At 42.0% G+C, this 23914-nt stretch overlaps 1 protein-coding gene across 1 annotated transcript in view; it reads left to right on the top strand.

The window, feature by feature from the left end:
- The window catches only part of bt (projectin protein bent), a 247652-nt gene that overhangs the window by 89102 nt on the left and 134636 nt on the right, over nt 1–23914 (top strand). Inside the window, exons 12-23 of the mRNA XM_055075480.1 lie at nt 3710–3800; nt 4787–5007; nt 5601–5691; nt 8641–8937; nt 11883–11934; nt 12090–12138; nt 12229–12305; nt 13613–13779; nt 15894–16171; nt 17729–18577; nt 22878–22984; nt 23061–23179. Coding sequence (XP_054931455.1) covers nt 3710–3800; nt 4787–5007; nt 5601–5691; nt 8641–8937; nt 11883–11934; nt 12090–12138; nt 12229–12305; nt 13613–13779; nt 15894–16171; nt 17729–18577; nt 22878–22984; nt 23061–23179 — 2398 coding nt within the window. The remainder of the gene's footprint in view (nt 1–3709; nt 3801–4786; nt 5008–5600; nt 5692–8640; nt 8938–11882; nt 11935–12089; nt 12139–12228; nt 12306–13612; nt 13780–15893; nt 16172–17728; nt 18578–22877; nt 22985–23060; nt 23180–23914) is intronic.

The following is a 23914-nucleotide window of genomic DNA, read 5'->3' as shown; positions in this document are numbered from 1 at the left end:
AGAGTGAAAGCTTGTGAGGGTGAGCCAAGAATGGTAGCTTGATCTCGCACGTGCAAGAGAAGAAGACATGGAGGAAGCGCACCGTCTTCCATTGCGCGCAAGGCACCGGAGACGGGGAGGTTTCTACTCCGGCAGCCGAATGCAGCTGTGCGGGCCCTATCTCGAAAGCGATCTGTCATGAGGACAGAATCTAGGTGTGCCGAATGCTGATAGCTTTGTGTGCACTGTGTTCTTGCTGCTTAGTTTGTGTTGAAGCGAGAGGCAGCACGAAGATAAATTAGCTCACTGCTGCTGCCGTGCTTCCTCACGCCAGCATTTTGACAGCGAGCGCCCGCAGTCATTGAGTGAGATGTGTTCACATTTGTCATGCACATGTGGCACCATGCTTACTAATTTAGTTAGTAAACAAATGTTCATAAGTTTATACGGCTGATAAACCTATTATCCTCACTTCGTATAACTGTCTAATAATTTACTATTGCAGTCGATGCTTTGCCATTTGTGCGAAACTGTGACTTCTTTTTGTTATCAAAATATCCTCAACATGTAGCGCAATCACCCACTCTGGTGGGGGATTAGCTTTGGCATTGAGCTGCTAAGCTCGAGGGCACGGGATGAAATTCCAGCTGTGGTGGCCACATTTCGATAAGGACGAAATGCAAAAACACTCACGCACCATGCATTGGGTGCACATTAAAGGGACAGTAAAGGCAAATATTAAGTAAAGCTAAAGTGCTAGAATAATGCCTGAGAACATCTAAGGCGTCAATATTATTGTGAACAGAGCTTTAGTAATCGAGAAATTGAGGTAAATGCAGGACACGATTAGAGTCTCCTTTAGGACGTTCAAGCACTAGCCCAATGACGAAGGCACTCCTCATTATAATTCTGTCACTGGTACTCAACCACTCGTAAGAAAAAGGTAATTGTATTGCATTCTATTTGAGTTTTAGAAAAAAGAACTTATTGATGTTACCATTGACAATGATGCGAGCGATTGAAATGTTTCATTTTTATCACTCTGTGCTACCTGCGCTTGCATGTTTCAGCAGTTTCATTATTGCGTAGTGCTGCGCTTGTTTTGCTAGCTCACGAAACTCACACAAACTGCAAGTAGCAGAGAATGCCACACCCATGTGATGTCGTGGGATGCCCGAATGGTCCATGCCACTTCACCAAGAGCAGCTGCATCGGCGAATCGAACACTCTGTCATGGCTCGGTTTCTCCATGGCCATGTGTTTGCATTTTGCACAGGAAACCACAGTGCCATTTGTCAGGCACCATTTTACTCACTGATAGCAGTAAGGGTGGTGATGGCACATACAAAGTCGCCACTCCTCACTTAGGGGCGGGCGATTTGAGTTGTGCTAAACATATGTTTGTCCTTCAGACGCAATTTTCTAGTAAACTAAGTCTTTTCTTGGCCCGAAACAAATGCTGCAAGGTTTGTGGAAAAAGTATTTTAACAGTTCACGTCGACTTAGTATTTTCCTTTGTATTAACCCCGGGTGGTCAAATTTAATCCGTAGTCTTCCACTACAATGTGCTTCATAATCATATCGGGGTTCTGCAACATAAAAACTCAGATATTAATTTAAATTTTTTAGTGTAAATATACTTGCCTAGTTTGGTTACCCAAAGAAGCTGACATTACTTGCATGACAAATCTCGTGGCTAATTAGAAATATTCACTAATTAAGTTTCTTTAATTTTTCACTTTAGCACACATGTTGTAATTGTAAAATTGAATCCTAGTACTAGTGATATCATGTCTGCTTAACATAAATGGAAAGTCTGTCACCACTTTCAGGATATTCACTCCCAAAATCGGCTAAGAAATTACTATGCACTCCATTTAAGATCATTCCACACTGCTTTGTGCATGCTTTTGGGAAACTGTTTATTCGAATACCTTTGTATGCTGTAGCACACTTTAAGGCTGGATATCTGGAAAGTTGGGCTTCTCACTTATTCTCTGCTTCAATTTCACAATTGCAACATGTGAGTCATGGAAGTGGGTCATTAAAAGGATAATTCAGGAATTTCTCTAATTAGCTACAAAGACATCGCAATTTGTAAATTTTACCCCTTCCTGAAATACATCTAAAAAACCAGAACAGTGTTATCTGTCAGAGGTGATTTTAAAGAAATGTGACAGAGGGAGCGCCTCAGCTTCACAAAAACTGGTAGGGCAATATTGGCCAGACTCAATATCCCAGCATACCCTGTTTATCTCACAGAGCAGGCCGTACCTCTCCCTCCTTCGATTAGATCCAAAATTACAGTAGCCCCAATTCCAAAGAATATGCATCCTGAGTACAACAAAGAAAGGTGCAAAGCACGCGCACAACACATTCAATCAGCGTACTCTAATAACCACAGGTACAACACGTACTACACGGACGCAGCTGTGTATGCAGAGGCGACCGGGCCGCGCTACCAAAGGAGGTACGCCCTGGCAGTCGTGAACGCCATCAGCCAACAGCAAATTATCGCGTCGGCCACGGCGAGATCCCCCACCTCGGCTGAAATATTAGCAGTGGCGATCGCACTCGCTTACGTGGAGCGTTCGCAAAGGGACTCGGTCGTGGTCACGGACTCCCAGGAGACATGTCGCACGTTTCTCAAGGGGCACGTGACTGCGGCTAGCCTCGCGATAATCCCCAAATCCTTCAACCACCATCATCGCCTACTCTGGTGCCCGGGCCACGCGGGGGTACAGGGAACGAAAAGGCTAACGCGTTAGCTCGAGGGTTCACTAACCGAGCGACAGCGTCCTCTTCTAACCCCAACCACCTGCACTATCCCTCACAAAATTCCATCAATTTAAATGCCAAAGACATCCTTGCTCATCAGCGCGGAGTCCGCAGAACATACCCGCCGCCTCACCCACAACTTAGCGGGGAAGAGGCCGCCAATTGGCGTAAAATACAGACCGGGGTATTCCCCCATTTAAAATTGCTAAACGCCATGTATCCCACTCGTTATAGGGCCAGCTGTCCTTGGTGCGGTAGCATACCTACCCTAATACATATAACCTGGGAGTGCACTAAGCACCCTCATAGGCCAAATACCAGTATGACAATGGAGCAGTGGGAGGCACAGCTCGCCCGCTCCGACCTGGCAGGACAAAAGTCCTTAATTAGCCAGGTCAGGCAGGCGGCAGAGGCCAGTGGGGCCCTGGACTGAGAAGCTCCGACCACCCCTCCTGCAAATCTTTTCCATTGCAATGAAGTTTCTATCTATCTATCTTTGAAGTAAAAAAAAAAGGAAGAGACATCGTATATGTACAGCGGAAAAAAAAAAACCCTACTTTTCTGCTGTTGTAATTATTATAAGCTTTACTGCCTGAACCATGGGATAACGTTACTGGGAATATGTTACTTTAATGTGTGCCAGCCTTGGCAGACAGTAAGGAAAACATTGGCCTATTTAAATATTGTTTCTGTCGTACCAACAGCCTTATCTTGCGCACAAGAAACAAATTGTGTAAATTGTGCTAAATTGAATTGTATAGCACCACATCCCCTTTTCTAGAATAGCAGTTCCATGGTGAGACACTGAATTGCTCTCTGTTAAAAGGATTACTTTTATAGTATCAGTATAACATCATAGCATTTACTTTAGACAGGTGTGTGTATAGTATTTGCTTTGTTTCTCTCATGACTGGAAAGCTAAAGGTGTTCTGTTTCTTCTGGGTGAAATTAGGGTCCCGGAAAGGAAGACGGAGGTCCGTACAAGTGCAACATTAAAAATGAAGACGGAGAAATAAATGCAAATCTCAACCTCAACATTGCTGGTAAGTTGTGGCTGAATACAGTAAACTTATGGACAGAGAGTCCTTGTGCACTTGACTTCATAATTAGAGTTGTGAGCTTCAAGTAAAGGTGAGATAGCTTCAAGTTGAAAAGAACGCTCTTTCAAAAATATTTAGTCATGGTCTATTTTTTAAAAGAAGTTCAGAACAGAGGCTGTTGCTGCTTTGCAGTTACATAAAAAAACTTAAGAGCTCTGTATTCTGAGCGTGCGCGAATACCGTTGGAGCGAGAGGCAGACGAAGCATTCGCTCCCCACTGCCGACACTATCAGCCGCGGGGGCGGAGCGCACACGAAAGCGTGGCTGGCTTCGCTTAATTCGTACCGCTGATGTGAAGATATGGTCCACATACGTGGCATGAAACAGCATCATTCGTTGCGGACTCTCAAATTTATCAAAATGAATTGTTTTCTCATTCAAATCTGCTTTTTTCAATTGCCCGATAATTCGTAAAATTCTGCGGCCCCTTTCTGTGCGAGAAAAATCAATCGCCGGCTGTACTTATTTGCATAAAAGGTCGAATTTCAATACAACAAAATTTCTATATAACGGAGCAAATTGCTGATTTTACCAACTTTGCTATATCGAGGTTTAACTGTACTTCATTTAAATTTTAGGTTATTTGGTGCTTAAGTGCCTGTCATGGAAGTAAATTTAAGAACTTCCTGACTAATACTCAGAAAGCCAGTTCGCTGCAAGATAGCCCATTACAGTGTTCTAGAATAGCACTTGGCCACTCTCACAACAATATAGTATTATAATGGTGGTGGTTAAAAAACATGCAGCAGATCAACACCAATCCAGAGCTCCCAGTAAGGCTTGTCTCACAGCTCAGGTGCAAGTTGCGGATGCTATAACAATCAGTCGCAATCAATGACCCTGCCTGCTTGTTTGTTATACGCTTGCTGAATGTGTAAACAGACATTCCTCTGGTGCTGACATCAGTCATTCTATCGATGAAATATCAGGTGCTGCTGCACCGACTGGAGTGGCGCCATCATTTGTGGAGAAGCCACAGATCACAGCCGAGGAGGAAGGCAAGCTGATCATCATGGAGTGCAAGGTGCGTGCTGACCCCAAGCCAACCATCACCTGGTTGAAGGAGGGCATCTCTGTCGCCGACAACAAGCGCATCAAGCAGATCATCAACCAGGACAAAGATGTCTACCACATTCGGCTGGAACTTCGCGTGAGTGCAGCAACTTCCACAATGCACCGAGGGCTGCCTAAACACTTCTGGCCTTGAAGGAAATTCTACTGCCTTCCGAAGAGCGTTGTTGGAGCCCTCGTTTCTTGCTTCCCAGATATACAAGTACTGAAAAGCTAGGAAATTCAATGCTTTAGGTAAACATACAGAATTGACAAATTGTATAGAGGCAGTTCATTTCCTAGATGGATAAAAAAAGAAGAAAAAAGAAAGCAGCTTGCACAATGGTATGAAAGGTGTTCAAAGGATATATGGGCCTGCTTGTAGTATATTATATGGCCTGTTATTTGTTGTGGAACTTTTTGTTTGCAGCCACCTTTTAAAATACTCGCACATTACTCGTCGGATGCTAAAGCGATATACAAGTAGCATAGATACCAGTCTAAATGTTTGCAAAAGGAATAGACAGAGCTTTTCTTTTCCTGTGCTGTACACTTGTCATTTATCAGCAAGCCTTGAGAATTGATGCCCATCTTTTTGTACACATTGTTGCTTCTTGAAATTTAATGTATGCAGTTTTTGTTCTTCAGAACTTTTTCTCAGTTGATGTAATGCGTGTTCTTGCTATGTTCTAGGATCCTGAGTTTTCGGATGCTGGGATCTACAAGTGCAATGTTAAGAATGAAGCAGGCGAGAGCAATGCAAACCTGACTCTCAACATTGAGTGTAAGCTTCACTTATTTGCACTTTTCTGTTGTTTGAAACAATAGCCATTTGTTATACATTTGAACTTGTCCATATTGATTCTGGTTTGATGGATCTGCATTTCAAGAAAACTTAATAGCTTTACAAATTAATGTTTAATGTGTTGGAAGTGTTCATTATCATTATCGTCAGCCTATATTATGTCCACTGCAGGACGAAGGCCTCTCCCTGCAATCTCAAATTACCCCTGTCCTGCGCCAACCAACTCCAACTAGCGCCTGCAAATTTCTTAATTTCATCACCCCACCTAGTCTTCTGCCGTCCTCGACTGCGCTTCCCTTCTCTTGGCATCCATTCTGTAACCCTATTGGTCCACCTGTTATCTAAACTACGCATTACATGACGTGCCCAGCTCCATTTCTTTCTCTTAATGTCAACTGGAATATCGGCTATCCCTGTTTGCTCTCTGATTCACACCACTCTCTTCCTGTTCCTTAACGTTATGCGTAACATTCTTCGTTCCATCGCTCTTTGCATGGTCCTTAACTTGTTTTTGAGCTTCTTTGTCAGTCCCCAAGTTTCTGCCCCATATTTTAGCACTGGTAGAATGCATTGATTGTACACCTTTCTTTTCAATGATAGTGGTAAGCTTCCAGTCAGGATATGGCAATGTCTGCCGAATCTACTGCAACCCCTTTTTATTCTTCTGTAAACTTTCTTCTCATGATCAGGGTTCCCTGTGATTAGTTGACCTAGGTAAACATACTCCTTCACTGACTCTGGAGGCTGACTGGCGATCCTGAACACTTGTTCCCTTGCCCGGCTATTGATCATTATCTTTGTCTTCTGCATATTAATCTTCAACCCCACTCATATACTCTCTCTGTTAAGGTCCTCAATCATTTGTTGTAGCTCATCCCCAGTGTTGCTGAAAAGGACAAAATCAAAGGTTGCTGAGATATTCGCCATTGATCCTTACTCCTAAGCCTTCCCAGTTTAATCGCCTGAATACTTCTTCCAAGCACGCAGTGAATAGCATAGGAGAGATTGTGTCTCCTTGTCTGACCCCTTTCTTTATAGGTATCTTCCTACTTTCCTTGTTGAGAATTAAGGTAGCTGTGGAATCTCTGTATACACTTTCCAAGATATTTATGTAAGCGTCTCGTACTCCTTCATTGCATAATGCCTCTATGACTGCTGGTATCTCTGCTGAATCAAATGCCTTAAAGGCTGGCAACATAAGAAAACCACCATGTTGCACTTCACTGGTAGTTGCTGCTTCAGATGCTGCCCTTCCACTTGCATTATGTTCTTCATCATCATCATCAATATTATTATTATTTAGAAATCGGTTTAAAACTGTGCATCCTTGCAGCTTTGCTGCTTCCTGCCTGCATATTTCATTTTGATTGTTCTCAATTTTCTTTCACTTAATGTTTTAGTTTTACTATGTTTTTATATGCATTTTTCTCACTTGACTTCTGTATGGTTGCTTATTGCTGTAAGCACTCTCACCTCAAGGTGCACATTTAAATAGTACCCAAACATATGGTTCTCATCTTTCCCATGTTTACTGTTTCATGTTTGCACAATTCGATACAGAAGACATGGAATTCTGTTACACACAAAAACTACTGTAATGCCCTGATACAGAAAAATATAACACAACTTAACACTATGTTGCATGGTGCATGCCAAGCTTGAGACACGGTTCTAGCTTTATTTTTTTGTTAATAATTTTAAAGAAATAGTACCTGCTGGCTTTATTCCAAGTATGCTCATTGATAAAGGCACCATCTTAAAGACCTGAGTGCCACTTCTTTATGTGTATAAAATGTCAATGCACAGGTGTTTTCACAGGTGCTCACAGTGAAACGTGTAAATGTATCATAAGTGATTGTAGGGCACTAAAAACTCAGACGAGACAATTATAATGTTAAATTCCAACTAACATAACCCTCCAAACAATAACAATACTATCAGTACAAATAAACAAACCTTTACAATTGCCCTTTCTGTTCTTCATGTTCATGCAAATGCCATTCTATACTTGAGGGCTCAAGGGCACTTGTAACAAGCTTTAATAGACACCTTCATTGTCTCTCCACAAAGCCCAATGTATTGTTACGGAAAGATAAAAGAAGAGGAAGGAACAAGAAGATTGCGGGACGCTGGCTGCTGCGTGTTGTTGGTGGTCAGCCATCTTAACTACTCTGACTCATTTTGTATATATATTGTAAATACAGTCATTCTATACTCTCAACCTCCCCGTAACATATTGGTGGATTTGTGATATGCTGAATTCGATATCCAAAGCGCTGGAAACCCAATGTAGATCCCATACTAACGTTTGATATACTGGAGGGAGTTTTCATTTGTGGATTGTTTAGCAAATCAATTACTAATTAATTAATTACCGCAATAATTAGTGCTTACTTATTGTCATTTCACAGTTTTCTTCTTACCATTGTACCCTCCAAAGCCAGAAATAAATGTGACCAAGTTATTCTAATTTTTTTTAATGTCAAATGATGTTCAAGCTTTTTAGGGTAAAATCCAAGGTCGTGATCATCTCTACCAGACAAAAATACTCTGCAAGTGAGGGCTTTTGTACTATTTAGTACTATTTATTAGTACTATTGTAGTACTATTTTGTACAGTACTGTGCACATCACCTACGTGCATATTTCCTTGCCTCATCACTCCATTTAATTTCCTCTATACAAAATTATTCTTATCTTTCCTTTGTACATAACTCTAACAGGCTACTGGTTTTATGTGCTGTGTGTTCCTAATTGTCCTGCCCCAGTAATAATTTCATATAGAGTATTATTAATTTTAGTTGATAATAAAAGGAAGGCTATGTGGCTTCCATTGGGATATTAATTTAGGGCTCGAGGTGGAATAGTTCCTTGGACGTCACTTTATGCCCATCTTCTTGAAACATGCTGTCCTCTGCATGCCTTGCAGTGGCTCCCGTGATCAAGGAGCGCCCCAAAGTGGTTCGGCGGGAGCTGCACAAGACGATCATCATCGAATGCCATGTCCAGTCTACCAACAAGCCTGAGGTGGTCTGGTTCAAGGAGAACACACAGGTGCGCGAGGACACGCGCCACCAGGTGCACATCCGCCAGGTGTCCCAGGGTGAGTTTGCGGTGGCACTGGAAATCGACAAGCCGGCTGCTCAAGACAAGGGCGTCTACAAGCTGGTTGCTAAGAACGTCAAGGGCGAGGCTGCATCTCAGACAGTTGCTGTCGATCTCGAAGGTGAGGGAACCTGTTAGAGTATGCTCACATACCAGCCAACTTTCCCGAATTTTCCATAAACATTGTGCATTTGAGGTCTTATGGTTTTACAAATGTTCTGTCAAGTTTTACAAAAAGTAAATCTTGTTATCAAAATAGTTTCCCTTATCAATCTTCAACCATACCCTTGAAAGTCTTCTTTCTGATTATTAACCCTTTCGCTGTCACGGACGTACCGGTACGTCATCGCGCTTCCCCCCCACGGTGTCACTGACGTACCGGTACGTTTTCTATCGTGCATTCAAAATTTCGCGCCTAAGCGCAAAGCTGGCGCTCCTGAATTGGCCACGCCATCTGTTGACTCTTTCTACAAGTTCGTATATTCTCCCCGACCTGTGTTAACCCATGTATTGAAGAGTACGGTGCGACTGCCACTCCCCACTTTCTCTTTGCTGAGTGGCGCGGTGGCTCTGCGTTCGCTGGATCATGCGTCGCGCGCGTGTGGTTATGGGTTCAAGGGTTGTTCTGCCATCTCCGCTGGTTTGAAGGTTTTTATTTTTCTTCTGTTGGTGTGTCTGCTACGCCGCGTCAAGTTCAGGCGCACGTGCCGTTGCCTCTCCGAAAAGAGTGACTCGATTGCTGCTTTCGCTCTCTCGCCGAACCCTCACTTCCGACTTGCAGCAGTAAACGTAAAGCCCTTCGAACTTTGTTTAGCCTTTTTCCATCTCCCTCTGTCTTCTTGATCACGCAACGTCCCATTTCTCTCCGTTGTGTGGACGACTGAAAGCGCATCCTCCCAGCGCGCGGTTCCTTTCGGATGGCTGAGCGCGCGGGACCTTCGTCTGCTCATTGGTGCGGTGGCTCAATTCCGATTTAGAATACGAGCCGAGCTCGGATTCGGACTCTGACAGAGTCGCATGCGAGGAAGAGGGTTCCGCATCGTCAGATTCGGATGTTGAACGGATTTTATAGTCAGGCTGATGATGATGATGATGTTTACTAACAACAGCTGCAGAACACTGAAATGTGCATATAGCATTGACTACGTTATTTGTATACCAATCATAATCAAAAATAAATTGCTATGTTCATTCCCTGTTATGCTCGTTCCCTGAAACCAAGCCGACACTGGGCGTGCGTCACAGCCAGAAAGGTCCGACAGCGAAAGGGTTAAAGGAAACCATAGGGGGTACTTGCTTCAAGTAAACAGATACTGAAGCAAGGGAAATTGGCAAAGCAAAGTTGCTGGAAAGGTCACTGTGACCTAAAAACAGTGTGTTGCTCATCAGATTGTGGCGTTTAATGTTTATTGCTGTTTGTGTGCTGTGTCTCAAGGTAAATCATCGTTAGTAAAGTGCTTATGTATCCCACAAAAGATGTTTGTTCAGGGAAAGCAAAAAAAAAAAAGAAATTTGTACCATTCTTCCTTCTCTCCCCTTCCACTGTTGTGCCTGCAGGATACTTATAAATGCTGAAGCTCACAGGTTGGCAAGTATGCATTCAGGAACTCTAATTTTCTGTTAGTCAAGAGGTCTTAGATGATTCTACTGAAAAGATTTTACTCAATGCTTTTATTTTGCACAGTTGAACCTCAGTGTAGTAAACACGAATATAATGAGCTATCAGATATTATGAAATAAATATAAAGTGTTTCTCAGTGATGTCAGTATATAACGAATATACCACTTATAACACACATCACGGTCACGCAGGATGCATTTGTTATAGCCAAGCGTTCATAATAATAAACAAAAATAAGCCAATGAAATGGCAGAGAGTTTGTTTTCAAAAGTAGTTGTAAAGTTGCTTTGCTTCTTCAATGCCGACGCAATAATCAAAGCTTCCAGATTTTTTAAAGCAGACAAGTGCTCATCAACAAGAGCTTCTCATCAGACGAGCCTTTTTCAGCGATGTTATGTGCTCGACCATGGTTGACGCACTTACATGCGATGGTACCGGTCTTGCAGTCTCCTCACTTTCTTCAGCAAATTCATTGCTGACAGAAGCAGTGAACCTCAAGAACAATGTCCTCACCCGTGCATAACTTCACAGCGTCAGCTTTGTCGTCCACTTTGATGGGGTCATCCCAATCGACGTCAGTATCACTCGACTTCGCTTCTATGATGCGCTACCATAAATCATCATTCCTTCTGAGCTACACACTTCCAGACTCTCATGCCCCTTACACAGAAATGCGGCCTTGCAGAAACAGTTTTTGATACATTGTGCAGCAACCTTCGTCCAGCCCAACTTTATAATTTCCTCAGCTGTACTGCCCTCTTTATTTAATGTAGCTCAGAGGAGCATGCGGGAAATTGTGCTGGCGTAGTCCGCTGCCATAGTCCACATAGTCCGTCATATTATCTCCATAATAACCAAGCATTCTTTTAACTGAGATCATTATAAGTGACCTTGACTGTGTACATGCTTTTAGTCAATGTCGGATATAACAAAGGTATTTTCTTGTGAATGCAGCTAGTTACAACAAAGTTCAACTGTACCATGTCTGAATGAACATAGCACATTTTTTTCTGTGTCAAAATTTCAATTTATTAATTCACTTGCATCAAATGGCCCTTTGTGGCAGAGCGGGAATACAGGAAAAGGCAAATGCAAAAAATTCAAATAAGGACATTCACATAACATGTGTGCAACAAGGAGCTCATAATCTACACTTTAGTACGAGACATGATGTGTTGCTGCTTTGATTTTACATGTGTACCTAGATTCCGAAATTTAGTAGCGCTACAACAACATTTCTCCCAATCGTTTGCTTCACTTTTGCTGCCACTATGTATTTACTGAACACCTCCTGCATAGTCTGCTTAATAATCAGGGCTAATGTTTTCTGTTTTAGCTTTATTCTGCTATATGAAAGGACACAAATCGTCGTTTAAGCACTTCTATGCATGTTTGAGCATTGCCTTGTTTTCGATCTTGTGGCGACTTTCTCTTCCACATTTCAGAGGAAAAGAAAGAGCCTGAAAAGAAAGAACCTGAGAAGAAAAAAGAAGAGCCGTGAGTTGTCTTCTTTTCTTTTTTTGCAAATTTTATTTCGTTGAACATAAAGCTCACTGCATTGGATTTAGGATTTATTGCGTGACTAAGTTGAAATGAACTCAACTCTAGTGGCATGTTTAGTATTAAGTATACTGTGGCATGTACCTTTGCAGAAAGCCCAAGGGCGAGAAGCCAAAGATTGTGCAGATGCTGGCTTCCCAGGTAGGTTGAATGCACCAGACTGTATTTTGTTTTTTTGTCAGACTTACAGTTGATGGCTACATGCTTTCTTTCTTCTTTTGTCTGCTTCAGACTGTTGAAGAAGGCAAGACCTGTGAATTCGTCTGCCGTGTTGAATCTGTCACCAAGGTCACAGTCATGTGGATGAAGTGAGTGTCTTGGAATTTTCCAGTGACCTTCCTAGTGCAGTACATTCATTGACTGTTAAACGCTTAGTAGAATTGTTCACAAAATTTCTTGGCTGGCTCCTTCGTTCTTTTTTCTTTCTCATCTTCTACAAGGTAGCAGCAGCAAGGACTACTGAAGTTGCTAGTTTGAAGGCTAGGTATTGGCTCTTTTGTTTTAAAGTTCTGGATCGAAGAAGTAAGCTTATTAAATATTACTAGTAAATAAGATACTAAGTGGTTCTTTGTTCAAGAGGAAACAATGAAGACCTAGCTACAGTGTGCTACATTCTTGAGCTTAAAACAAGGACAAGAAAGAGTAGGTTGGACGTATGTAGTCACCTGCAATATGACCTGCAACACCGGTGCCCGCGGTTGAAGGGGCTCCAAGACTGTACGGCTGCGCAGGCACAGAGTACGTTCTAGACCTAAACACAGCTTTAATTAGTGGTATTCATTAAACCGCTATTTCACATGTTAAAGCCGCTACGCAGACCTGGAGCCCCTTCGACCACATACAGGAGTGTTGCAAGTTACATTGCACGCGACTGTACATCACTGCACTAAACTGTTGACCAATCTTTGACAGTCATTTACATTTTCTTCTGTGTCTACCTTGTCTACAAGCAACAATAGCTTACAGAACAAGGAAGAACAAGAAAGCTTACTTTAAATATTTTAATCATTTTCTTGCATCCCGGCTGTGCAATGTAGAAGTGAGAGCTGCACTGCATTGATTACGTACTGAAGTGTTATTTCGATTCCCTTTCAGTTCCAGCACATGCACTTCCTGAAAAACAAGTACACGGGTCTTCAGGATAGCTATGTTGCATTAGCTTCTATGGTAGATAACAAATATTTGTCTTGTGTCTCTAGTTGTTCTTAGCTGAATACTTGGTTGTTATGTGTGATAAAGAGCGTGGTTTATTACTATCACTGTTGCTTACTTTGCTCACCACCCATGGTGGCTCACGGCATAGTGACACTGATTGTGACACATGGCCACTGTTCCAACTCCTGCCTCTTTGACTATGTCCTGAGAGAATTGGATGCAGAGACACTTATGTACTGAGTTTTCAGTGCCCATTAAAAAAGTAACACAAGTGGTCGAATTGATCCAGTGCCTTCAACTATGAAACGTTTCAAAGCTGAGCATGAGCTCCTGTCTATACTTACATTAACCAGCTCACTCACTAAGTAATGGACAGAGATGTGTACTTCAGCTTTGTTTTCAAATTCATAAAATTTCAGTGAAGGCTCATTTCTTTCTTTGACTGCTCTCCTTTGCCCAGGAACAAGAGGGTTGTCCGTGAGACAACCACCACACGCATCACGTTTGATGGCTCCACTGCCAAGCTAGTGTTCTCTCCAGCTACCAAGGACATGGCTGGAAACTACACAGTCGAGTTCACAAATGAGTTTGGCAAGGAAGAGTCCTCAGCTGAGCTCATTGTCACAGGTTGGGCTTTTCTTTCTTCATTGTTTCCATAAAAAATGGAGGAGGTTTGGGAAAAAAGCCACAGCAGTGGCTTGAAGGAACCCTAACCTCCGATAATATGGAGTTGACAACAATGCAGCGAGTCACACTCTTGCTACAGACAAACTTTACAACTAAGGGGTCACATTATCGGATAAAAGCAAACCCTAATGCAGTGCTTTCAGTATTTTTAAATATGCCTAACAGAAATGTATCGTAAACATACAAGCAACAAAGAATAAAGGAAAACATTTGGGAATCTTTGTACACTGTGCACACAAATTGGAACTAAAATACTAGAAACTCTGCAAAACTACCATCTAAGTGGGGACAACAACTATACATAATATCGAACTCAACTGGAACAAAAACAATAATAAAACAAGGAGTATACCAAATAAATAAATTCAGTATATATACAACCACTTTAAATCACTGTAGAGTTAAGCTTACTTGGAGAAAGCCCATATATATTGATACCCAGTGTGCTGTATTTGCCAAGCAGGCTTGGTGAGGTGCTCTTAAACATTTGTAGTCCGTAATTTGTTCTCGTGCATGGTACTTTCAACCATTCAAGATGATGGGTAACACGGGAAGGTGCATTTTCACATAGCTTAGCCATGGCCTTGAGCATCGTGCAATTCTGTTTGTTTTCTAACTATATATTATGCAGAAGCCTGGTTTAATTTATCTCATTAACTTTAGGAATATTGAATTCACCAAGTACCCAGTCAGTTTGGGCAGTGTAAGGGAGATAAGCGATCGCATTTAACATTCTTTTCTGTATAAATAACAATTTGTTTGAGTAGGTTTCATTTGCTGTACCTTGTTCTAAATAGCAATAATTATGGCAAGAAGCAAGCAAACTGTTGTATATAAGCAACTTTACAGCTGTGGAGAGCATATGTCTATTACTATTTAAGTCATGCTTTTCCTTTTGGATTAGAAAGGGTTCAAAGAGATGTCCCATTTTCTTTGACTTTGAGGACAAAATGGAGGGCATGTGAAATGTACTGTATGTGATTGCAAAATTGATCTGTCATCCAGAAACGTAAAAGCCATAATGCTGAAATATATTTCAGTAAGTAGGTAAATGAAAATTTGGCCTGTTATGCATAGTCCCTCATTCAGACATTTCTTATTTCCATTTGCAGTCAGTTTGCAGTAAGGAAATGGATTTATCTTGATCATTATCCATAATCTGAATCACTGTCCACACTTTGTAATTATTTTAATGAGAAATGACCATTACTGACCACCCTTACGTAATGGGATCACATGTTCAGCAATTCCCTGATACTTTAGCTTTCACTGAAGCAACCTAATGCACATATAGATTGGCATAATTATTTTCATGATCCTGTCTATGATGGGGCCTATCAGAAAAAATTGTAGCATGCTTTCTTGAGTATCAGCTTGTTCAGTCTAGCACAGTATTTCATGTTAGTATGTATGATTCTGTCATATTGTCATGTTGCAGTGACAAAGATTATGAAGATGATACATGGTATGATTCTATCATAACATATGTATTATTTTATGTTAAACTCCTGCTATATATTCCTTCACCTTTACTAAGCCAACCTGCTTCTCCGTTGAAATTATTGCAAATGAATAATTAAATAAATATAAAGTGTTCGCGATTTACATTTGTTCTGAGGTACAGTCAAGGATTGCAATGCTGGTGACTGTATTGCACCTAGCACATTTTGGTTGTTTTAATTAAGATATGTTTAAAATGTTTATTTGTTGCATGACTATTCTTGGCAAGCAACAGTCAAAAACACCTGTATTGAGGTCACAGTGCTGCCAGAAAACTTACATCAGCAAATGACTAAAACACAGTTGCACATTGTACAGTGTATAGCATAATGTACAGTTTTCATTGGGGGCAGCCCACAATACAGTGGTAATGATGCTGTGGCTCCTTTTTGCTTCTCAGTATGATTGTAATATGATAACAGTTGTGAGCACACGAACCGGAATTCTGTAGTAATGAGGCAGTGCTGACCTAGTTAAAGTTTCCAGTAATAGTTGCTATACTGTAAAGTGATTTGAGCACCTTTAACTCTTGCTGTCATATGGTACTGTTTCAGATGCTCCGAAAAAGAAACCAGAAGAGAAAAAACCCGAAGAAAAGAAGCCAGAAGAAAAGAAGCCTGAGCCAAAGAAGGTTGAAGAGAAGAAGGTTGAGGAGAAGAAGAAAGTGGAAGAAGTCAAGGTTGAGGAGAAAGCCGAGGTCAAGAAAGTTGAGGAGAAAAAGGTTGAAGCTAAGAAGCCCGCTGAAAAGAAGGCTGCAGAGAAAAAAGCCGAGGAGAAGAAACCAGATGAGCTGAAGCCAGAGACCATTGAGAGGAAGCCCTCGATTGAGAAGGTACAGCTTGATTTCTTTGATAGTAGTGCTGTATATCTCTGCATGCTGCATGTTATTGAAGGTTATTCATATGACAGTGTGCATGATGAGAGTTGTAGAAAGTGGTACAGGAGCACAGTGGAATGTTGATGGTAAAGCAGCAAGAACAGATGTTATATGTTTATGTTCAGGGCAGTGATGACAGAGTAGGATTGGCAGAAGGGACATAGAGCTTGCTGCAGCAGCAAAAGGGTAGGTGATGCAAACAACTGTGGTCATGAATTGAACATGTTTCACTAACCAGGGCAAAAAAGGGGTTTGGGATACCGTACATCACTTCTTTCACTAGCTCATATATGCCTTATTCTGTGGTTTGTCACAAGAGTAGATTTTCGAACAACCTCTTTTGAAAGATATGAAAGTGGGGTAAAGTCAGGAATTGGCTCCTGTGTTGGGAATTGAAGGAATTATTGCACCATCCGTGTTACTTTTTATTTTTTTCGTGTCATCTAGCTACAAAAAGTAGTGTGTGTCTGTGGAAGGTAAGAGCATTGTGGACCTTAGTGTTGCTTTTGCTGAGCCATTTAGGTCAGCAGGCCACCATTTGACAACAATAGGAACTTAATAGCACTGATACGTCAGGTGATTCTGGTGCATCATGCTATTTCTCTGGTAGAGCGCACAGTTTTACTTTTTATGAATAGCATAAAAAAAGCAAATCCTACCCATGAAACAAACCATGAATACTTAAGTGCTTGCACTGGTCTGTAATGTTTGGCATCGTTTCCTTGCGATATATGTCTAAAGTATGTGACTCCTCAACCTTCATTAGCTACACAATTTTGGATCGGCAAAATAACTACTAATGTCAAAGAAGTGAAAACATTTGTTAAAGCTATGCTCTAATAACATGATATGTAGTTATTAGCTGTAAACACAATATAGTTTTTTGCTAAAGCTATGCTCTAATAACATCATATGTAATTCTTAGCTGTAAATGCATTGTAGTTTTTTGCTACGATAGCGTTAACATCAGGATATACCGTGCATTTCGGTGGTGCTGCTGTACCGCTATATTCTAGAGTGCTGCCTGTAGAAAAATAGCCATTCTGTAGATGACCATGAGTGTATGTGTGTGCGTGTGTCACAGTGTGTGTGCATAGAGATTTGTCTTGATTTTTCACTCGGTCTCTTGTCAATTCATTCTAGGTGTTGTAGCCGTGTAAAAACTGATATGCTTTCATTTTTTCTTAGTGTGCTAGTTGGTGAGTTTGTTAGATTAGATTTGCTTTTGTGAAGTATGCTGTGAGTTCACATGACCTTGTTAAGTGTAACTGCACAAGATTTTGGCATCTCTGAATGTTTCTCCTAAAAGAACTACCATAACAGAATAATTCAAGAGCTTCTATTTAGTCGGGGGCTTTCTCTTTGTCTTTATTTTTGTTGCATTGTTCGCTGTGTCCTCCTCCACTAACATTTTCTGTCTCTGAGCAACCTAGGCACCTACACAACAGCGGCACTTCCACTGAGTCCTCGGGTTCTCATTGTGCACTGGATGAGAAATGCATTACTTTGCAGCCATCGAAGCTTGAAGCCGACAAAAAGACACTTCCAGAGCGCAGAACGAGTCTCGACCGCCAGCGAAATGGCGAGGTCACAGCACTGACAAAGGATGAAATCATTCGCGAGCCATCACCTGTAGAAGAGTGCCGGCCATCCATCAGCAAAAGACGTCCTAGTGACAAGATAGAACCCCTGGCTCCCCGAAGAGATGAAACTCCTAAGTCACCTACCATGCCTGCACCAGAGCAGATCATTCCTCCTACACCTCCACCAGCCACTCCTAAGAAGAGGGACAGCATTCCACCACCTCTTAACCTGGCACCTGAAGTGCCTTCTGACACGGAGTCTGTGACCTCTTCACCTTCTCAGTCACCACGATCAAAGACATCCCCGAGGACAGTGATGGGTTTCCATCTTCAAGGCCCTCCAGAAGACGAAGATGTCGAACAGGATTTTGGCGAACCTCTGGTGTTCCAGTTCAAAGAGAACCGGTATGAACCTGTGCCCTTGGAAGGTCTACAATCTCCCCCAGCTCGAAAGTCATCAGTGCCAGTGATCACGGTAGATGACACTGAAGCATCTAAAAAACCCAAAAAGAAAAGGAGTGTGAAGAAAGACAAAGATGAAGAAGAGTCCAAGGAAGAGGCTCCAAAACCCAAACCAAAAATGCGGCCAGTTAAACGTGCTGGCTCTCCAGAAAAGACACCAGAACCGCCGCCATCACCGAGGGGACGACGGAGCTCTATATGCGTTGCAGCTGAGCCAGGCCACATTCCAGCAGAGCTTGTAGGTCTGCCACAAACTGCAACTGTCACAATCCAGGGAGTCGTCATGACTGTAGAAGATGCTGAAAAGATGCTTGAGGTACGCTGTCAAGATCAGCGTGAACTGGGCTTGCCCTTCAAGCTGCTGCAATGCTGCTGCTGCTGTTGAATGCACGTGGCCAGGCCTCAGTGAGAAGCTCATATTTCAATATAAAGAGCGTGCTGAAGTGTTGCCACGTGAAAGCTACCAGTAACACATCAGCAGTGCTGAGCTTCTACTGTTGTCTTTCCTAGTTCATTCTCGCCCCAGCTGCTATTTTTTGTTCTTTTCCCAGCTCTAACTGCTTTACGAGCTCCGATGCTGTGCCTGGCTGAATCCTGCATCAAGATGCAGTTTTTGGCAAGCCGAATTGCAGTCTTGGCGAACTTGGCATCAAGCTTGCCAATGCCTTTACTTTGAAGCCGCCTGCTTGCATGCTGCGCGATATGTCTAACCCTCTTTTCTCTTCTAGGTCTGTACATCAGTGCAGTAGGCTGTTTTTTCAGGATTTCAAAACACCGATGTATAGCATATCACCGGATCCTCATCTCTCACTTCACTGTAGGCACGCTGTCTGTGAAACTGTGTACTTTCACTCTCAGTCATGGAGCAATGCCTCAAAACAGACTCTCATATATTTGTCAGCCGAGTCCAGTCGCAAATGGTGTGCCAGATCGCCCTGCTGAAGCGCCAAAGCCAAGGAAAAAGGAGTCTGTTCCAGAGATTGCAGTCCAGGAACCGGTAGAAGCACCTCCAAAGCGAGTGGTGCCCATCGTCAAAGAACCCACGCCAGAACCGAATCGGAAAGATTCACTGGCTGTTGGGCCTGGTGGCATGCTTGAGCCCGTTTCTCCTGGTGGCTCACCTGCCGGTTCACGCCGGGGCTCTGTCATCATCACAGCCGACGAGGTTGGTTTGAAGCTGGACACGGTGCCTGGCTTTAACCTTGTAGTGTCCTCTCTCAGTGTTGTCCTATTTTTTGGCCTGGTCGTTGTTGGCAGTCTAGCCAGAGCTGCTTTTACTGCTGTGGTTGCTCCTTCTCTCCTGTCATACCCCGAACAGCCATACCCCAGAAGAAGTTGTCGCATGTGTTTCTGTTGCTTGCTGGTAAGGTGACAAACTAGATATTTGTGTCATCCAGAGTAAGTACTTTCAAAATACTGAGCCTCGCTTTGTAGCTTATGTTTTACACGGTCGCGTGGAGTCTGCTTTTGCATATAAGTGCAGGAGCATAGGCTTCAATACTATCAGCTAGACACTTGCTGTGGCTGTCTTATATACCACTGAGTTGATTAAACTACCCTGCAGCATCAGTTTCAGCTGGGGAGGCATGTGTGCCAGTTAAAGGACAACATTTCTTTTCTTACCATGCTGCTCATAAGCAAAAACAACTTGTTAAGCTGTCACCTTATCAGTCATGAGCTTGCATGAAGCTGTGGTTACCTTCCTGCAAATTGACAACCAAATTTGGTGTCTTTGAATGGCTTTCAACTGCTGTTGCTTCCTGATGTCTGGCTTCATATTCTGGACACTTTGTCACAGACTTGCTTGTGGCTTCCCTAGACCACTATGTACCCAGTTGGGCAAATGTCTCATTGCGGCTGCTCTCTGCTGCTTAAGCTTCCCCCCCCCTGCAACAGAGCACACAAAAAGCACAGCTGTTGCGTGTCACAGCTTGCGGATGCTAGTGGTTCTCCTCATCTCAAGTTTTGGCAAGCGCCGTTTGTGGTGTGGATAGTGTGAGTGCCACACCTGCTTAGCATTTTGTTTGCGCTGCACTTTCTATCTTGGCCATGATTTTGGCATTTCTTCAACACCTTGTTTTTTCACATTTTGTAACGCTTTTTTGTGGGAGCCTGCCATGGGCTACTTGAAGACATCATGACACCGATTTGGTTTTTTGATGGCTGTTTTTTGCCAGTCTTCATTGCACATGCTGCACGCGGCTTTTGTTTTAAGTTATGCCAGCACTTGCAGCTTTCCAGTTGGCAGCCGCTGTCATAATCTTCAAAGCTTTGTGGGCTTTGTGCAGCTTTCGCAATATAACCTGCGGCACAGCTTCTGCTTTGCTTCAGTTGTCAGCTTCATGCATCTTAAGAAGTGCAGTTTATAAAGCAATTTTTACGTGCACTAGCTCATGAGCAATCCAGCTGCCTTGCTTTGAAGCATGAATTTTTACTTCTGACAGTTCTGTTATGATCCATATCTATGCGTGAAATACAACTGACCAGGCCAAATGGGGAGGGTCAGTAACTGTCATTTTGACTTGTCTCCTATGTACAGTAGGCTAGCATTTATTCAAACTATTTTGGGCCACAGATGTCCATTTGAATTATCCACTATGTACTCTTTTGTTATACCAGAAAAGAGCAGCATATTATTATCTTATATCTGTGCATACAACACCAACGTTTTAACTTCCATTGTGTGTAGCGAGTGTAACAGGGCATGAACACTAAGCATTAGTAAATAAATTTCGATTCAAGCTTAGTGTCTTCTCAGCCCACAGCTAGCCATACTTCTGAGCACTCTTCATGCTTGACTGTATAAGTAAGCTACTGGTAATTTATTCACCAATCGCCAATTATTTTCACTTTACTGCTCATGGGGGCCAAAGCTGTTTTCTCCAAGCAGGAGAACCCTGTGAAAAATGGAGCTTCAGATGGATGTTTCAGCTCTGGATGTTTCAGAGCAAGTGAAAATGTATCTTGAATTAGCCCATTTTCGAATGCATCACTAATGTATAGTGAAATAGCCAGTACTTACAGACAAATAGTTTGAGTTTGAATCATCGCAGGCCTACTGTAGCTACCTAGCAGTGATTTGCACAACACTTAATACTGTCACAGCTAACACTGGGCCATGTGTTCAGACTACAAGATACTGGATCAACTTGGCCAACATTGTGTATTACTACACTAATACACTCTGATTATGTATGGCAAAATGGCTATATGTGATGTCCTCTGCTGTATTAATCCTCTGCTGTTAGATAAGTTAGTTCTAAAAAGAGGTGCTTTTGTTTCACTCCTTACACCTTGCACTTACACATTTACTGTTTTCACATACAGCTTCATCAGATGACACTGACGTAGTCATGTGGAAATAAAATAAAACATTTTTTTTAGTGTGCTACACTTGTTCATTATTGCACTCATGTACTGTTCCACTTCCTGTACTGTGTTGCTGTTCTCATACCTTTCTACTTGTTGCAGCACCTCTGTCACATGTTCTCACTGCTGTTGCTGTACTCCTTTTTTTTCCTGTTCATTTTCTAATATTTCTGTCATCTTTTTCTCTGATTCAACACTCCTTTGTCAACTGTATGTCCCATGCATCACCTGGCAGCTCAAGATCCTATGAAGTTCAGGTCGTACCTGAGCACTTCTGGCTTCAAGGATTATCCCTTGCCTTACAAATCCATGTGTCATCTGCATTCTGCGCTGTGGTGTTCTCAGGACACCAATGTGCTTTGCACTTATCTCTCTACTGTATGCTGTTGTTTAATGCCTGGAATCTCTGTGTTCCTGTGGCACAATGCTTGCCCACTCACTGCATGCACTCCTAAGGCTGCAAAATGCATGTTGCAGCCTTTTTGTTCCAGCGTTCTTTGCTGCTGCTCTGGCTTTGAAAGCTTTTCCTTTAAACTGTTTCATGTCTCCATTTCTTTGTGTGCACAGGTGACTTGTTTCCTCACTTGTGTTCTCTTAGTTGTTTCAGGCACTGTGAAAGATAAGATATAACTTTACCTTGTGAGGGTAAATCAACTTTACTTCTGAATTGAAATTTTGATAACATACAATGGGAGGCAGGAACCTAGTCCAGTTGATCATCACTGTTTGTTCTTGCCACCTTCATCGACGTAGAATAATGAAAAGTAATTATTATTATTATTATTATTATTATTATTATTATTATTATTATTATTATTATTATTATTATTATTATTATTAAGTATATTATGTGTAGATTTTACAGCTTGGTAATGACTAGTGTAAATGCTGTGTGTGTTATATTTTGAATTAAAATTTAATTAAATTTCAGGGTTCTAGATGCCAAAGTCACAATCTGATTATGAGGCATGCCATGTTTTATACTGAATATAAGTCAGTCTGTTCTGTACACTTGTTCCTGTCAGCTACAATCTTGCTTCTGATCATGTGATAATTTTTTGAAGTTAATCAACATGCTAGAAAGAGCTTGTTAAAGTTGATAAGCATGTCAGGGAGAGATAAGTTGAATGCTGATGTAGATAACATATAACTATATTTGCAAAAAAAAAAAAAGATGAAGAAGCAGAGACAAAGCAATTTAAAGTGGCCTCGTGATGGCTAACAGTGTGTTAACTCACCATTGACAGAAAGGAATGGTTGTCGACGAGGCTGGCAAAATGAAGAAACTTCGGCCTGGTGAAATGGTTGAAGTCAGGCAGCGGCGCCGTTCCAGTATTGACATGCGACGGGCCAGGTTAGAATCTGTTAACACCTGCTGTCCATACTAGCTCATGATGTTTATCATATCCTGACTTTACTGTTCCTCTCAGTGTCTCAGAGCTGCAAGAAAAGGTTGAAAAGCCATCCACGCCTCTGCGACCTATTCCTGAAACTGAAGAAGGACCACCCAACATTGTGGACTACCAGGAGAATGTCACAGCTGTTGAAGGTGACAATGTGGCTTCTGCTCAAGCATACACTTTCTTCATAACCTGCCTTCCACATATCGTATGAGTAGATTAAGGCGCAGAGATGGCTTAAATTTACAGCTTCCATCTTTTTCCATCTCTAGATTTGCAGTGTTTGTTTCATTGTTTGCATTGTTTGCATCAAGAAAAATTGAAAATCATATTTGAAAAGAAATGCAATGAATCAAATCATTTCCTATGTTTTTCGTGTGGCTCAGTGTAAAGCGGTACAATGTCCTCATTCACGTGGATTGTGCCCCATTTTCTTGAGCATGGAAGTATTATACCATTAGTGGGGTATTCTGTCTTGCTTTTGCATTTTCGTATGCCACCACGATGGAACACAGCATGGAAGCACTGATATTTTTAATGTAGCACAGCAGCAGTCTATGCGACCCTGTCTGATTGGCCACAGCAGGTGCATGTAAAAATTTCAATGGTTAAATTGCAAGCACTGAGAAAGTATTGGCGCTAAACATATCTACAAAAGAAGAAAGAACGAGAGAGAACATCCCAATAACTATCAGTGGCAGGCACTAACAGCAATCAGTTGCTACATATTTAGACCACACCTTGAAGTATCTTCAAGGTAAATGGCAAAATGCCAGGAGTAGACTCATGATCACTACACCATAATTTGTGTGTCGAAATTGATGACTGACTTTTGACTGGTCTACTTATTATGAACAAGGAGCCCGTAAGGGTTCTGAATCGTT

The sequence above is a fragment of the Dermacentor andersoni genome, chromosome 11, assembly GCF_023375885.2.
Source record: "Dermacentor andersoni chromosome 11, qqDerAnde1_hic_scaffold, whole genome shotgun sequence".
NCBI lineage: Eukaryota > Metazoa > Arthropoda > Arachnida > Ixodida > Ixodidae > Dermacentor > Dermacentor andersoni.
The sequence above is the reverse complement of the archived record's forward strand: the minus strand, read 5'-3'. Positions and strand labels throughout refer to the sequence as shown.